Here is a 15,742-nt window from a genome sequence, read left to right on the forward strand (position 1 = left end):
AAACAGGAGCCAGTGTAGGTCAGTGAGCACAGGGGGTGATGGGTGAATGGGAGCCAGTGTAGGTCAGTGAGCACAGTGGGTGATGGGTGAAAGGGAGCCAGTGTAGGTCAGTGAGCACAGGGGGTGCTGGGTAAACAGGAGCCAGTGTAGGTCAGTGAGCACAGGGAGTGATGGGTGAACAGGAGCCAGTGTAGGTCAGTGAGCACAGGAGGGTGATGGGTGAACAGGAGCCAGTGTAGGTCAGTGAGCACAGGGGGTGATGGGTGAACAGGAGCCAGTGTAGGTCAGTGAGCACAGGGGGTGATGGGTGATGGGTGAACAGCAGCCAGTGTAGGTTAGTGAGCACAGGGGGTGATGTGTGAACAGGAGCCAGTGTAGGCCAGTGAGCACAGGGGGTGATGGGTGAACAGGAGCCAGTGTAGGTCAGTGAGCACAGGGGGTGATGGGTGAACAGGAGCCAGTGTAGGCCAGTGAGCACAGGGGTTGATGGGTGAAGGGAGCTAGTGTAGGTCAGTGAGCACAGGGGGTGATGGGTGAACAGGAGCCAGTGTATGTCACTGAGCACAGGGGGTGATGGGTGAACAGGAGCCAGTGTAGGTCAGTGAGCACAGGGGGTGATGGGTGAACAGGAGCCAGTGTAGGTCAGTGAGCACAGGGGGTGATGGGTGAACAGGAGCCAGTGTAGGCCAGTGAGCACAGGGGGTGATGGGTGAACAGGAGCCAGTGTAGGTCAGTGAGCACAGGAGGGTGATGGGTGAACAGGAGCCAGTGCAGGTCACTGAGCACGGGGGGTGATGGGTGAACAGGAGCCAGTGTAGGTCAGTGAGCACAGGGTGTGATGGGTGAACAGGAGCCCGTGTAGGCCAGTGAGCACAGGGGGTGATGGGTGAACAGGAGCCAGTGTTCGTCAGTGAGCACGGTGGGTGATGGGTGAACAGGAGCCAGTGTAGGCCAGTGAGCACAGGGGCTGATGGGTGAACAGGAACCAGTGTAGGTCAGTGAGCACGGGGGGTGATGGGTGAACAGGAACCAGTGTAGGTCAGTGAGCACAGGGGGTGATGGGTGAACAGGAGCCAGTGTAGGTCAGTGAGCACAGGGGGTGATGGGTGAACAGGAGCCAGTGTAGGTCAGTGAGCACAGGGGGTGATGGGTGAAGGGAGCCAGTGTAGGTCAGTGAGCACAGTGGGTGATGGGTGAACAGGAGCCAGTGCAGGTCAGTGAGCACAGGGGGCGATGGGTGAACAGGAGCCAGTGTAGCTCAGTGAGCACAGGGGGTGATGGGTCAACAGGAGCCAGTGTAGGTCAGTGAGCACAGGGGGTAATGGGTGAACAGGAGCCAGTGTAGGTCAGTGAGCAAAGGTGAGTGATGGGTGAACAGGAGCCAGTGTAGGTCAGTGAGCACAGGGGGGTGATGGGTGAACAGGAGCCAGTGTAGGTCAGTGAGCACGGGGGGTGATGGGTGAACAGGAGCCAGTGTAGGTCAGTGAGCACAGGGGGTGATGGGTGAACAGGAGCCAGTGTAGGTCAGTGAGCACGGGGGGTGATGGGTGAACAGGAGCCAGTGTAGGTCAGTGAGCACAGGGGGTGATGGGTGAACATGAGCCAGTGTAGGTCAGTGAGCACAGGGGGTGATGGGTGAACAGGAGCCAGAGTAGGTCAGTGAGCACAGGGGGTGATGGGTGAACAGGAGCCAGTGTAGGTCAGTGAGCACAGGGGGTGATGGGTGAACAGGAGCCAGTGTAGGTCAGTGAGCACAGGGGGTGATGGGTGTACAGGAGCCAGTGTAGGTCAGTGAGCACAGTGGGTGATGGGTGAAAGGGAGCCAGTGTAGGTCAGTGAGCACAGGGCGTGATGGGTAAACAGGAGCCAGTGTAGGTCAGTGAGCACAGGGGGTGATGGGTGAATGGGAGCCAGTGTAGGTCAGTGAGCACAGTGGGTGATGGGTGAAAGGGAGCCAGTGTAGGTCAGTGAGCACAGGGGGTGATGGGTAAACAGGAGCCAGTGTAGGTCAGTGAGCACAGGGAGTGATGGGTGAACAGGAGCCAGTGTAGGTCAGTGAGCACAGGGGGTGATGGGTGAACAGGAGCCAGTGTAGGTCAGTGAGCACAGGGGGTGATGGGTGAACAGGAGCCAGTGTAGGTCAGTGAGCACAGGGGGTGATGGGTGAACAGGAGCCAGTGTAGTTCAGTGAGCAGAGCGGGTGATGGGTGAACAGGAGCCAGTGTAGGTCAGTGAGCACAGGGGGTGATGGGTGAACAGGAGCCAGTGTAGGTCAGTGAGCACAGGGGGTGATGGGTGAACAGGAGCCAGTGTAGGTCAGTGAGCACAGGGTGTGATGGGTGAACAGGAGCCAGTGTAGGTCAGTGAGCACAGGAGGTGATGGGTGAACAGGAGCCAGTGTAGGTCAGTGAGCACAGGGGGTGATGGGTGAACAGGAGCCAGTGTAGGTCAGTGAGCACAGGGGGTGATGGGTGAACAGGAGCCAGTGTAGGTCAGTGAGCACAGGGGGTGATGGGTGAACGGGAGCCAGTGTAGGTCAATGAGCACAGTTGGTGATGGGTGAACAGGAGCCAGTGTAGGTCAGTGAGCACAGGGGCTGATGGGTGAAGAGGAGCCAGTGTAGGTCAGTGAGCACAGTGGGTGATGGGTGAACAGGAGCCAGTGTAGGTCAGTGAGCACAGGGGGTGATGCGTGAACAGGAGCCAGAGTGGGTCAGTGAGCACGGCGGGTGATGGCTGAACAGGAGCCAGTGTAGGTCAGTGAGCACAGGGGGTGATGGGTGAACAGGAGCCAGTGTAGGTCAGTGAGCACAGGGGGTGATGGGTGAACAGGAGCCAGTGTAGGTCAGTGAGCACAGGGGGTGATGGGTGAACAGGAGCCAGTGTAGGTCAGTGAGCACAGGGGGTGATGGGTGAACGGGAGCCAGTGTAGGTCAGTGAGCACAGTTGGTGATGGGTGAACAGGAGCCAGTGTAGGTCAGTGAGCACAGGGGGTGATGGGTGAACAGGAGCCAGTGTAGGTCAGTGAGCACAGTGGCTGATGGGTGAACAGGAGCCAGTGTAGGTCAGTGAGCACAGGGGGTGATGTGTGAACAGGAGCCAGAGTGGGTCAGTGAGCACGGGGGGTGATGGCTGAACAGGAGCCAGTGTAGGTCAGTGAGCACAGGGGGTGATGGGTGAACAGGAGCCAGTGTAGGTCAGTGAGCACAGGCGGTGATGGGTGAACAGGAGGCAGTGTAGGTCAGTGAGCACAGGGGGTGATGGGTGAACAGGAGCCAGTGTAGGTCAGCGAGCACAGGGGGTGATGGGTGAACAGAAGCCAGTGTACGTCAGTGAACACAGGGAGTGATGGGTGAACAGGAGCCAGTGTAGGTCAGTGAGCACAGGGGGTGATGGGTGAACGGGAGCCTGTGTAGGTCAGTGAGCACAGGGGGTGATGGGTGAACGGGAGCCAGTGTAGTTCAGTGAGCACAGGGGGTGATGGGTGAACAGGAGCCAGTGTAGGTCAGTGAGCACAGTGGGTGATGGGTGAACGGGAGCCAGTGTAGTTCAGTGAGCACAGGGGGTGATGGGTGAACAGGAGCTAGTGTAGGTCAGTGAGCACAGGGGGTGGTGGGTGAACAGGAGCCAGTGTAGGTCAGTGAGCACAGGGGGTGATGGGTGAACAGGAGCCAGTGTAGGTCAGTGAGCACAGCGGGTGATTGGTGAACAGGAGCCAGTGTAGGTCAGTGAGCACAGGGGGTGATGGGTGAACAGGAGCCAGTGTAGGTTAGTGAGCACAGGGGGTGATGGGTGAACAGGAGCCAGTGTAGGTCAGTGAGCACAGGGGGTGATGGGTGAACAGGAGCCAGTGTAGGTCAGTGAGCACAGGGGGTGATGGGTGAACAGGAGCCAGTGTAGGTGAGTGAGCACAGGGGGTGATGGGTGAACAGGAGCCAGTGTAGGTCAGTGAGCACAGGGGGTGATGGGTGAACAGGAGCCAGTGTAGGTCAGTGAGCACAGGGTGTGATGGGTGAACAGGAGCCAGTGTAGGTCAGTGAGCACAGGAGGTGATGGGTGAACAGTAGCCAGTGTAGGTCAGTGAGCACAGGGGGTGATGGGTGAACAGGAGCCAGTGTAGCTCAGTGAGCACAGGGGGTGATGGGTGAACAGGAGCCAGTGTAGGTCAGTGAGCACAGGGGGTGATGGGTGAACGGGAGCCAGTGTAGGTCAATGAGCACAGTTGGTGATGGGTGAACAGGAGCCAGTGTAGGTCAGCGAGCACAGGGGTTGATGGGTGAACAGGAGCCAGTGTAGGTCAGTGAGCACGGGGAGTGATGGCTGAACAGGAGCCAGTGTAGGTCAGTGAGCACAGGGGGTGATGGGTGAACAGGAGCCAGTGTAGGTCAGTGAGCACAGCGTGTGATGGGTGAACAGGAGCCAGTGTAGGTCAGTGAGCACAGGGGGTGATGGGTGAACAGGAGCCAGTGTAGGTTAGTGTGCACAGGAGGTAATGGGTGAACAGGAGCCAGTGTAGGTCAGTCAGCACAGGGGGTGATGGGTGAACAGGAGCCAGTTTAGGTCAGTGAGCACAGGGGGTGATGGGTGAACAGGAGCCAGTGTAGGTCAGTGAGCACAGGGGGTGGTGGGTGAACAGGAGCCAGTGTAGGTCAGTGAGCACAGGGGGTGATGGGTGAACAGGAGCCAGTGTAGGTCAGTGAGCACAGCGGGTGATTGGTGAACAGGAGCCAGTGTAGGTCAGTGAGCACAGGGGGTGATGGGTGAACAGGAGCCAGTGTAGGTTAGTGAGCACAGGGGGTGATGGGTGAACAGGAGCCAGTGTAGGTCAGTGAGCACAGGGGGTGATGGGTGAACAGGAGCCAGTGTAGGTCAGTGAGCACAGGGGGTGATGGGTGAACAGGAGCCAGTGTAGGTTAGTGAGCACAGGGGGTGATGGGTGAACAGGAGCCAGTGTAGGTCAGTGAGCACAGGGGGTGATGGGTGAACAGGAGCCAGTGTAGGTCAGTGAGCACAGGGTGTGATGGGTGAACAGGAGCCAGTGTAGGTCAGTGAGCACAGGAGGTGATGGGTGAACAGGAGCCAGTGTAGGTCAGTGAGCACAGGGGGTGATGGGTGAACAGGAGCCAGTGTAGCTCAGTGAGCACAGGGGGTGATGGGTGAACAGGAGCCAGTGTAGGTCAGTGAGCACAGGGGGTGATGGGTGAACGGGAGCCAGTGTAGGTCAATGAGCACAGTTGGTGATGGGTGAACAGGAGCCAGTGTAGGTCAGCGAGCACAGGGGGTGATGGGTGAACAGGAGCCAGTGTAGGTCAGTGAGCACGGGGAGTGATGGCTGAACAGGAGCCAGTGTAGGTCAGTGAGCACAGGGGGTGATGGGTGAACAGGAGCCAGTGTAGGTCAGTGAGCACAGCGGGTGATGGGTGAACAGGAGCCAGTGTAGGTCAGTGAGCACAGGGGGTGATGGGTGAACAGGAGCCAGTGTAGGTTAGTGAGCACAGGAGGTAATGGGTGAACAGGAGCCAGTGTAGGTCAGTGAGCACAGGGGGTGATGGGTGAACAGGAGCCAGTTTAGGTCAGTGAGCACAGGGGGTGATGGGTGAACAGGAGCCAGTGTAGGTCAGTGAGCACAGGGGGTGATGGGTGAACAGGAGCCAGTGTAGGTCAGCGAGCACAGGGGTGATGGGTGAACAGGAGCCAGTGTAGGTCAGCGAGCACTTATTCTGATGTCTGTGTGTTACCAGGGAAAGGGCTCACCAGAGTCTCGGAGATCTTGGACCCTCGGGTGGACTGTGCTCCTCGATACTCCTCCAGCTTGTTCTCAAGCATGCCAACCGAATTCTCCAATTTCCCCTTCAAGAAAACACAGCAGGAGATCAGGCACTGGGCTATGGGAAATATCACCCATTAGCAAGAAATATCGGGTGCAAGCCAAGCTCCACAGTAACATTAGGAACAGGAGAAGGCCTTTCAACCCTTCGAGCCTGCTCCGCCATTCAATAAGATCACATCTGATCTGCACCTCAACTCCATATATCCGCCGGTGCTCCATATCCCTTGCTATTCTTTCCCAACAATACTCTATCGATCTCAGTCTTGAAAACTCCAATTGACCCCCAGCAGCCACAGCCTTTTTGGGGAGAGGATTCCAGATTTCCACTACCCTTTGTGTGAAGAACTGCTTCCTGAGTTTGTTCTTGAAGGGCCTAGCTCTAATTTTAAGATTATGTCCCCTTGTTCTTGAGTCCCCCCACCCCTCTGAATCTACCCTATCGAATCCTATTAACATTTTTAACATCTCGTTCAGTCCGCCCCTCAGTCTTCTATAATAAGTAAAGACTTACAGGAGGCATATACAGTGCCTTTCAGGCCCTCAGAATGTCCCAATGCAGCCAATGAAGTACTTTTGGAGTGTAGTCACTGTTGTAATGTAGGAAATGGAACAGCCAATTTGTGCACAGCAAGCTCCCACAAACAGCAATGTGATAATAACCAGATAATCTCTCGTAGTGATGTTGGGTGATGGATATAAAGTGGTCCAGGACACCGGGGAGAACTCCCTGCTCATTCAAAAAAGATCTTGGGATCTTTTACATTCACGCAAGAGGGCAGACGGGGCCTCGATTTAATGCCTCATCTGAAAGACGGCACCTCTGACAGTGCAGCACTGGATTTGCAGCCTACATTTGTGCTCAAGTCTCTGGAGTAAGACTTGAACACACAACCTTGAGGCTCAGAGTCCAGAGAAAGAAGAAAGACTTGCATTTATATAGCGCCTTTCACAACCACCTGACGTCTCAAAGCACTTTACAGCCAATGAAGTACTTTCGGAGTGTAGTCACTGCTGTAATGTAGGAAACGCGGCAGCCAATTTGCGCATAGCAAGATCCCACAAACAGCAATGTGATAATGACCAAATAATCTGCTTTTTTAATGTAGATTAAGGGGTAAATATTGGCCAAGACACCAGGGATAACACTTTTACATCTGCCTGAGAGAGCAGACAGGGCCTCAGTTTAATGTCTCATTTGATAGACAGCACCTCCAACAGTGCAGCACTCCCTCAGCTCTGCACTGGAGCATCAGCCTAGCTTTATGTGCTCAAGTTTCTGTAGTGGGATTTGAACCCACAACCTCCTGACTCAGAGGCAAGGGTGCTACCAACTTTTTTTTTTATAAATATACTTTATTGAACATTAAGAACATTTACAACACCTTGATCATTTCATTGTATGATACAAATCAATTCCGCCACTCTGCACAGCCATTCCGCCACCACATTTTAACATCAAAACCTGAAGTTTAATTTTTCTCCTGTAACATATATTAATCGATTGTACTTTAAAAATTGGTTGTAAAATACTATCCTTAAATTCCTTTCTGAATAAAACATCCACAGAGCCTTATAATGATCTTTTAGCTTATATTTAAAATACTCTTTTAGTTTGATTCTCCTCCCCTTAAAAAACAGAGCATTCCTTCTTTGCACAATCACGAATCTAGCCAAACTGAACATTAAATTAATTGCCGCTCCGCTAGACTCGGGCAGACTCTCCTGCAATCCCCATCTCAACATTGAGTCCCACGGTATTCCCATTCTCGCTCTTCGGTCCCCACCCAGCAAAAAAGCTTCACACAACTGTCGAACATAGTACTTAAAGTAATTTAACTGCGGACATAACACCAGTAAATGGGACAGAGTCTCATCCCGTGTCCCACACACTGGGCAAGTTGCCGCCTCCACTTGCCCAATCTTGCACAAGACCGTCATGGTAAAAATCCGGTTATGAGCCAATTTGAAATCCAGTTCAATCCAATCTGGACATTTAAAATTTGCCCACACACCCTTCCAAATCCTGTTGAAGTCCAGCTGTGGGTATATACTCTGCCAAAACTCCTGACCAGCAGGTGTTTTGAATCTCCATTCTCTAAATACCTCATAGAAATTGTACAGATAACTGTAGCTGTAGTAAAGACAGCTGCTTTACGGTAGCTGTAGTAAAGACAGCTGCTTGACGGCAGTCGTATAAATAGGAAGCCATCTTGGCCATGCGGCAGTACTGCATGAGCTGGCACTGACTCAAGACCTAATAAAGAGTACTCAACGATATCTACTCGTAAGCCTCTTAATATTAAGATATAAGATAACATGACATGGTACCAGGATTTATAGAACGCATGATACGGGCATACCACAACAATGGATGGGATAAAACCACTGACTAGCCTGCAACTTGAAGGAAATCTGGGCAAAAATTGGCGCGAATTCAAACAATGCTTTCTTCTCTACCTCAGCGATCGACGCCACGACTAGCTCTGGAACACGTAAGGTATCTTTGTTGCTAACAGTGGCTGGCTTGCAGGCAATCGAGCTGTATAATACATTTACGTTTGCAGCTGAAGGTGACAAAAATGATCTGGACAAGGTGATAGATTTGTTCGATAAATACTGCACACCAAAAAAGAATGAATCGTTCAAGAGATTTGTTTTTCGCTCCCACGTGCTAAAGCAAGGAGAATCCTTTGATGTTTTTCTGATGGACTTGAAAACAAAAGCAAAAACATGTAACTTTGGAGACTTGAAGGAATCGATGATACGCGATCAGGTCATTTTCAGAATACTTGACAAGAAGGTGAGGGAGAGAATGCTTAGGGACAATGACTTAACTTTGGATGCTGCAGTAAAAATGTCATGCTAGTGAACTCTCAGCCATGCACATGCAAACATTCGATGGGAGAACTACAGCAACGGGTGTGAGAGTGCTGGGACTGGACAACCTACCAGTGGATGTAGTACACAGAAGGGACACAATCGGATGCACAGAGTTCAGGACTATGACGCCATACGATTGCAGAGGGTGTGGCAATAGACACGTGGCAAGACAATGTCTGGCTTATGGGAAGAACTGCGCAAAATGTAAAGGCAGGAATCACTTTGCTAAAATGTGCTTTTGGGAAGAGAAAACCAAAGGTAAAAAGACAGTGCATGCTATTGAGACTGAAGACACAGAATTGGAGACTTTGTATCTTGAAATGGTGCAAAATGACTTAAAACAGGGTAAAGATATGGAAAAGGAAGTACATTCCGTAGGACTAAAGACTAAAGTTTGGATAGCCCCCTTGCTGGTAAATGGCACCATTGTTCCCTTCAAGCTAGATACAGGTGCTAAGGCAAACCTCATAAGCTGGAGTGATGCACGGAATCTCAAAGTGAGACCAAAAATACTGAACAAGACAGTGGCTTTGAAGGCGTACAATGGACAAAGTATTGAAACAAAAGGAACGTGTAGGCTGAATGTTAAGGTAAAAAATCGCATTCACCCATTGACGTTTGTTACAGTGCCTGAAGCACATGAGTCACTGTTGGGGGATAAGGCATGTGTGGATTTGGGCTTGGTAAAACGAGTCTATACTATTAATGAACTGAACTGTGTGCAGAGTGCCCCCCAAGACAGTACAAATATAAAGCATGATGCTATAACACACAAGTACGCAGATGTATTTCAGGGTTTCGGAGCACTGCCCTTTACATACTCCATCAAACTGAGAGATGACGCACAACCTGTGATTCACGGACCCAGGAGAGTTCCGGTGGCCCTCCGTGATAAACTGCGGAAAGAGCTAGACCGCATGGAGGGACTAGGTGTCATAAAGAAGACTGAGGAACCGACTGACTGACTGGGTAAATTCCATGGTTTGCGTCAATTCAAAAAAGACTGATAAATTGCGTGTCTGCATGGATCCCAAGGACCTTAACGCTAATATAAAAAGAGAGCACTATCAAATCCCTAAGAGAGTGGAAGTAGTCAGCGAAATGACAGGAGCAAAATTCTTCTCCAAGATGGACGCCTCGCATGGATTCTGGCAGCTGAAACTTGATGAAGAGAGTGCTAAGCTGTGCACCTTTAACACCCCGTTTGGTCGATACTCTTACCAGCGCCTGCCCTTCAGCATTAGCTCCGCCCCAGAAATCTTCCACAGAGCAATGGAGCAAATCATCGAGGGCCTGGATGGTGTCCGGGTATACGTGGAGGATCTGGTAGTATGGGGCTCCACTCAGGGAGAGCATGACACCAGACTGGAAAAAACACTTCAGAGGATACGGCAGAATGGACTCAAACTAAATAAAGACAAATGTCAGTTCAGCGTTAATGAAATCACATTCTCGGGGACAAGATTTCTGCAGAAGGGATTCAGCCAGACAAGTCAAAGGTAAAGGCCATACATGACATGGAAAAACCAAAGGACAAGAAAGGGGTTCAGCGGGCCCTTGGCGTGGTTAATTACCTAGGGAAATTCATTCCAAATCTGGCAGTGAAAACCGCTCACTTGAGAAAACTGCTGCACCAAGAGACAGAGTTCCAATGGGGACATGAACATGAGAATGAATGGAAGGGGCTGCTACACATTCTAGCAAGTGAACCCCGACTGAAGTTCTTCTGCCCTGAAAAGAGGACAAAAGTGTCCACAGATGCCTCTAAGGATGGATTAGGGGCTGTCCTTCTACAGGAAGATGAAGGAGAATGGCGACCAGTGGCATATGCGTCATGCTCCATGACGACTACAGAGTGCCGGTATGCACAAATAGAGAAGGAGTGCCTGGGCTTGGCATTTGGGTGTGAAACGTTTCATACCTACATCTATGGACTTCCCAAGGTTATCCTAGAAACTGACCATAAGCCACTGCTAGGGATCGCAAAAAATAATCTGTGTGACATGTCATCACGGATACAGCGCCTAATGATGAGAATACAATGTTATGATTTTGAGCTCACATATGTGCCAGGGACACAAATGTTCATCGCAGATACACTATCCAGGGCTTCGCCTCGTGCCACACAAAACAGTGAAACAGAAGAGGATGTGGCCCTTCATGTGGATATGGTCTATGCAGCATTGCCCACCTCACAGGAACAACTATCAAAGATAGCCACAGAGACATCAAAGGACCCTGTTCTGAGGAAAGTGATGAGAAATCTTCAAGAGGGTTGGAAGAAAGGGTCATGTAAACAATATCATCATATTCAGTCTGAGCTTTCTGTGGTCAATCGACTACTGCTTAAGTGTGACAGGATTGTAGTGCCCATCTCTATGCGATGAGAAATGCTTCACAGGATACATGAAGGGCACCTGGGTGTGGAAAAGTCAAAAAGGAGAGCACGTGAGGCACTCTACTGGCCAAACATGAACTCTGATATTGACCAGATGATCAGTGAGTGTGCTACATGTCAGGAGTATCACTACAAGCAAACAAAAGAGCCCCTCATTACCACAGAGCTCCCACCACAACCTTGGGAAAAGGTAGGAACTGATATTTTTCAGTACGAAGGAAAAGACTATGGCCTAGAAATTCAGTTGGGCGCACCAGCCGTTAGCGCCTTAGGAGGAGTAGATCTCGAGCGCTAGGCGCTTAGCGCCTGGGCGCAGCGCGATCTGCGCCTTGCCCCAACTTCAGTACACATTTAGCGCCGGCGCAAAGTCTTAGCGCGCGCCCTGCTGCGCGCGCAGATCATGACGTCATTTCGTCGTGCAACGCCCTTTGTGCGCCCCGAACCGGAACTTCACTCGCGCCGGCCCATTGTGCGCCGGGCGGCCCTAACGACTGTGAAGTGGAACGGTACACAGCCGATGCGGGCCGCGGGGAGCGCAAATTAAAGAGCCCTCCTGTACTAGAAATGGCACGGCTGGCTGGGGGGGGCGGAGAGGAGGAGGAGGAGGAGGAGGAGGAGGAGGAGTGGTGTGCCGGGAACACATAACCAACTGATGGAGAGAAACCCTCCCCAGAACCACAAATACACCGTCGGCCTTTCAAAAAAACAAATCCACCCTCCCCCTTTAAGAGCTCACCAGAGCCAGAGTGTCTGCCGTCAATCAGCAGCTCGCCGCACCTGCCCTGCGCCCAACTTCCGGTTTAGCGCCCCAGCCCGCCAGCTTAGCGCCTAAAGAGAGGCGTGCAGCGCCAGTTTTAGCGCTCGAGCAAACTCTTAGGGCGAAGCTAATGAATATCGGAGAAGTGGCCTCGATTTGGCGGCCGCCCGACTTTACCGCCCCAAAAGTGGCTACAATGAATTTCTAGGCCTATGTGTTAGTTATTGATTATTACTCTAATTATCCTGAGATTGCTTTCCTACCCAGCACCACGTCAAGAGCTGTGACAACTCACCTGAAGTCAATCTTTTCCAGGTAGGGCATCCCTCTAACTCTGGTCTCTGATAATGGCTCTCCCTATGCCAGTCATGAGTTTCAGTCGTTTGCTACAGAGTATGAGTTTAAGCATGTAACCTCCAGCCCGCTCTACCCTCAAGCCAATGGAAAAGCGGAGAAGGGGGTACAGATTGTGAAAAGACTATTAAAGAAAGCAGCACACAGCAACACTGACCCATATCTGGCCATGATGTCGTACAGGGCGGCCCTGCTGGAAAGTGGCAAGTCTCCAGCTAAGCTCTTACTGGGTCGCAAAATCCGTACTCGACTTCCCAGGCATGTCACACCTGATCACAGAGATGAGGTATGGGCAAACAAGGCCCGGAAATTTCAGCGGAAGCAAAAAACGCTCCATGACCGCACAGCCACTGCACTAGTGCCTCTACAGGAGAAGGATGTAGTTCGCATTGAAGGGCCTGGGTCATGGAATCAAAGAGCCACCATTCTACAACACGTCGCCCCCAGGTCATACAGTGTCATGTCAGAAAATGGCAATGTGTATCGCAGAAACAGGAGGCACCTACTGAAAACCATGGAGACCTGTCAGCCGCAGGAGGACAGAGAGGATGAGCAGATGATGGAAATCCGACAGAGTGATGAGGAGACGAGGGCAATGCCACAAAGTGATGAAGTACACAGGGGTGACAATGAGACAAGGGATCCGTGTGGTACAGACATGAACTTAATGGACACAACTGGGTTGGCCCAGCGAATACCCGCTCAGCTACGCAGGTCACAGCGCACCAGAAAGCCTGTCGTTAGACTCGACCTGTAGACAAGGGAAAGACTGTAAACAGCTAATGGACTTCTGGGTGTGGGTAGTGTTTATATGTACCGGCAGTTATTGCAAGGTATAGTTACACTGACAGTTTTTACATGTTGTTAATAGTAATTAATAGTAGTTACACTGACTGTTTTTATATGTTGTTAATATGTGTTCTATGTGTTATGTTATGTTATGGTGTTTACTGTTTATGTCATCGTTGAGGGGGAAAGATGTACAGATAACTGTAGCTGTAGTAAAGACAGCTGCTTTACGGTAGCTGTAGTAAAGACAGCTGCTTGACGGCAGTTTATAAATAGGAAGCCATCTTGGCCATGCGGCAGTACTGCACAAGCTGGCACTGACTCAAGACCTAATAAAGAGTACTCAACGATATCTACTCGTAAGCCTCTTAATACTAAGATATAAGATAACATTACAGAAATCTCGAGTATTACAGTTGTCAAATTGGACCAACTCTCCCCCTTTCTGCAGTACAAAGCTTGGAAAAGCAGGACGCATTTTACTTCCTTTGGAGATTTCCGCATTTATTTCTTCCATCCAATCCTGTGGCATTGCCCTCACAATCTTCTCATACATAATTCCTATTGCTTTTTCCTCTACCTCCTGATCCTCCTCCCACACCATGTCCCTCACTACCGCTTTCGGCAACCAACCTGGAATCACATCGTATAATACATCTTTCACAGATATAATCCCAGCTTTTATAAAAGCTTGATTAAATAAAACCTCTCCTTCGATGCTGACCCACCTGTTCAAAAATAAGGGCTGTTCTAAAAATTCCTCAGCCCCCTTGGGCACAAACTGCACACTTTTTAAAAATTGGGCCCAAGTATCTACAACCCCCTTATAAAACCGAGGGAGAAGTTTAATCGATTTCAAAAACATGTTATTGTATTCCATATACAATATCCCCTGCCCTCCTATCCCACTTCGTTTTAAAAAATGCTCAAAACAACTCTTCCAAAAACTTGTATTTGACTTCTGAAGAAATCTCTTCACCCATTTGATTCTAAAGGATTTTTTCTTCAAATCAATATCTGGGAAATTGAGTCCTCCCTGATTTCTCCGTCCAATGATGGTATTGTAAGCCACCAAGGCTGGTTTCCCTTCCCATAAAAACCTCACACAAGCCTCTCGGATGGACTTTTCCGCCCACTCAGGAATATCCTCCACCGTCAATAAGTACCATAGCTTAGATAGCAGGAGGGCAGACATCACTGTCGCTCTTCCTTGCACTTTCAACCACCTTCTTTCCCATCTTCCCAAAATCTTTTTAATTTTCCTAACCTTCGGTTCCCAATTTAATCGATCCACTTCATCCCTGTCTTTCTTGCACCCCATATGCACCCCCAGAACTTCCAAAACCTCCACCACCTTAAAGCGGCATTCCCCCAACCATTCCCCCCTACCCCTCCCTGCAACCAGGCATTGGGACTTACTATAATTCACTCTGGCTCCTGAAGCTCTACAATATTCCTCCACTACATCCATAGCTTTCCTCACTGACTCCCCATTTCTCAATGTTAAGGTTGTGTCATCTGCATATTGGTGTATCACCGACACCAGCCCAGAACTGGGGACCACAATCCCAACTACACCTTGCTTCTTTCGCATCATGTAATCTAATGGTTCTGCTACCAATGTGTACAACAATGGGGACAGGGGACAACCCTGTTTCACTGATCTCTGTATTGGAAAATACTTGGATAAAAAAACATTACATTTAACACAGCTAAATATGTTTGAATAAAAAATCCTTATCCACTCAATGAAATTTTCCTTGAAACCAAATGCTTCCAAAACCTTCAATAAAAACTCATGAGAGACCCTATCAAAGGCTTTCTCTTGATCTATCTTTAATACATAAGCCTCCCTCCCACTCTCTTCCATGAGCTCTATCGCATCTCGGATTGAGACCACAGAGTCTGCGATGTCCCGGCCTATGACTCCATAGGACTGAGAGGGCCAAACTATCTACGGTAACACCTCCTTCAAATGATTTGCCATAACCCTCGCCAAGATCTTATAATTCACATTTAATAATGTGATGGGCCTCCAATTCTTCAGATCCCGTCTATCCCCTTTATTTTTATAAGCTAAGCTTATGATCCCTCTCCTCATAGATGGGGCCAGGCTTCCCTCAATTTTGATTTCCTTAAAAACTTCTAAGAGCAATGGACTTAAAATCTTGCAAAATTCTTTATAAAATTCTGCACTTAGTCCATCGTACGCTGGGCTTTTCCCCTCCTTCATTCCACTTATTGCTACTTTTATTTCCGCTAATCCTACTTCTTTGTCACACATGCTTCTCTCATCCTCCTTTAAACCCTCTTCAATAAAAGCAGTAACCTTCTCCATCACCAAATTGGAAATGTCTTCTTTAGTATATAACTCTTGATAAAAGCTGCTAGCCGCCTCTAAAATCTCCCCACTTTCATGAATGATCTTCTCCCCAACCTTCAACTCTTCAATTAACGATAATCTCTGTCGCAGCTTTTCTTGCTCTAGAAAATATCTAGTGCATCTTTCGCCCTCCAATGCATCTCTAGCCTTTGCACGGAGAATGGCCCCCTTGCATTTTTCAGCTTGCAATAATTCCCACTCTTCCTTTAGCACCCGGAACTTAGTCTCCACTCCCTTATCCCCTCCGTCAACTGCTTTACAGACATCCGTAAACCTTTTATTTATATTCTCTTCTCGACGCTGGTTAGCTGCCGCCCTCTTTTTCCCATAACACACCGAAAAAACTTTTACC

General features: G+C 50.0%; 2 protein-coding genes across 3 annotated transcripts in view; both read right to left on the minus strand.

Moving 5' to 3' along the window:
- LOC147095799 (zinc-binding protein A33-like) overlaps positions 1-15,742 on the minus strand; it is a 198,380-nt gene that overhangs the window by 155,735 nt on the left and 26,903 nt on the right. Inside the window, exon 2 of the mRNA XM_085974806.1 lies at positions 5,754-5,849. Within this exon, the coding sequence (XP_085830932.1) occupies positions 5,754-5,849 (96 nt within the window). The remainder of the gene's footprint in view (positions 1-5,753; positions 5,850-15,742) is intronic.
- Positions 1-15,742, minus strand: part of LOC147095800 (vesicle-trafficking protein SEC22b-like) — a 523,236-nt gene that overhangs the window by 72,754 nt on the left and 434,740 nt on the right. The gene's annotated exons all lie outside the window — the stretch shown is intronic.

The sequence above is a fragment of the Somniosus microcephalus genome, unplaced genomic scaffold, assembly GCF_052327205.1.
Source record: "Somniosus microcephalus isolate GS21.2 unplaced genomic scaffold, FLI_Smic_1.0 unresolved_chr1, whole genome shotgun sequence".
In the NCBI taxonomy this organism is placed as follows: domain Eukaryota; kingdom Metazoa; phylum Chordata; class Chondrichthyes; order Squaliformes; family Somniosidae; genus Somniosus; species Somniosus microcephalus.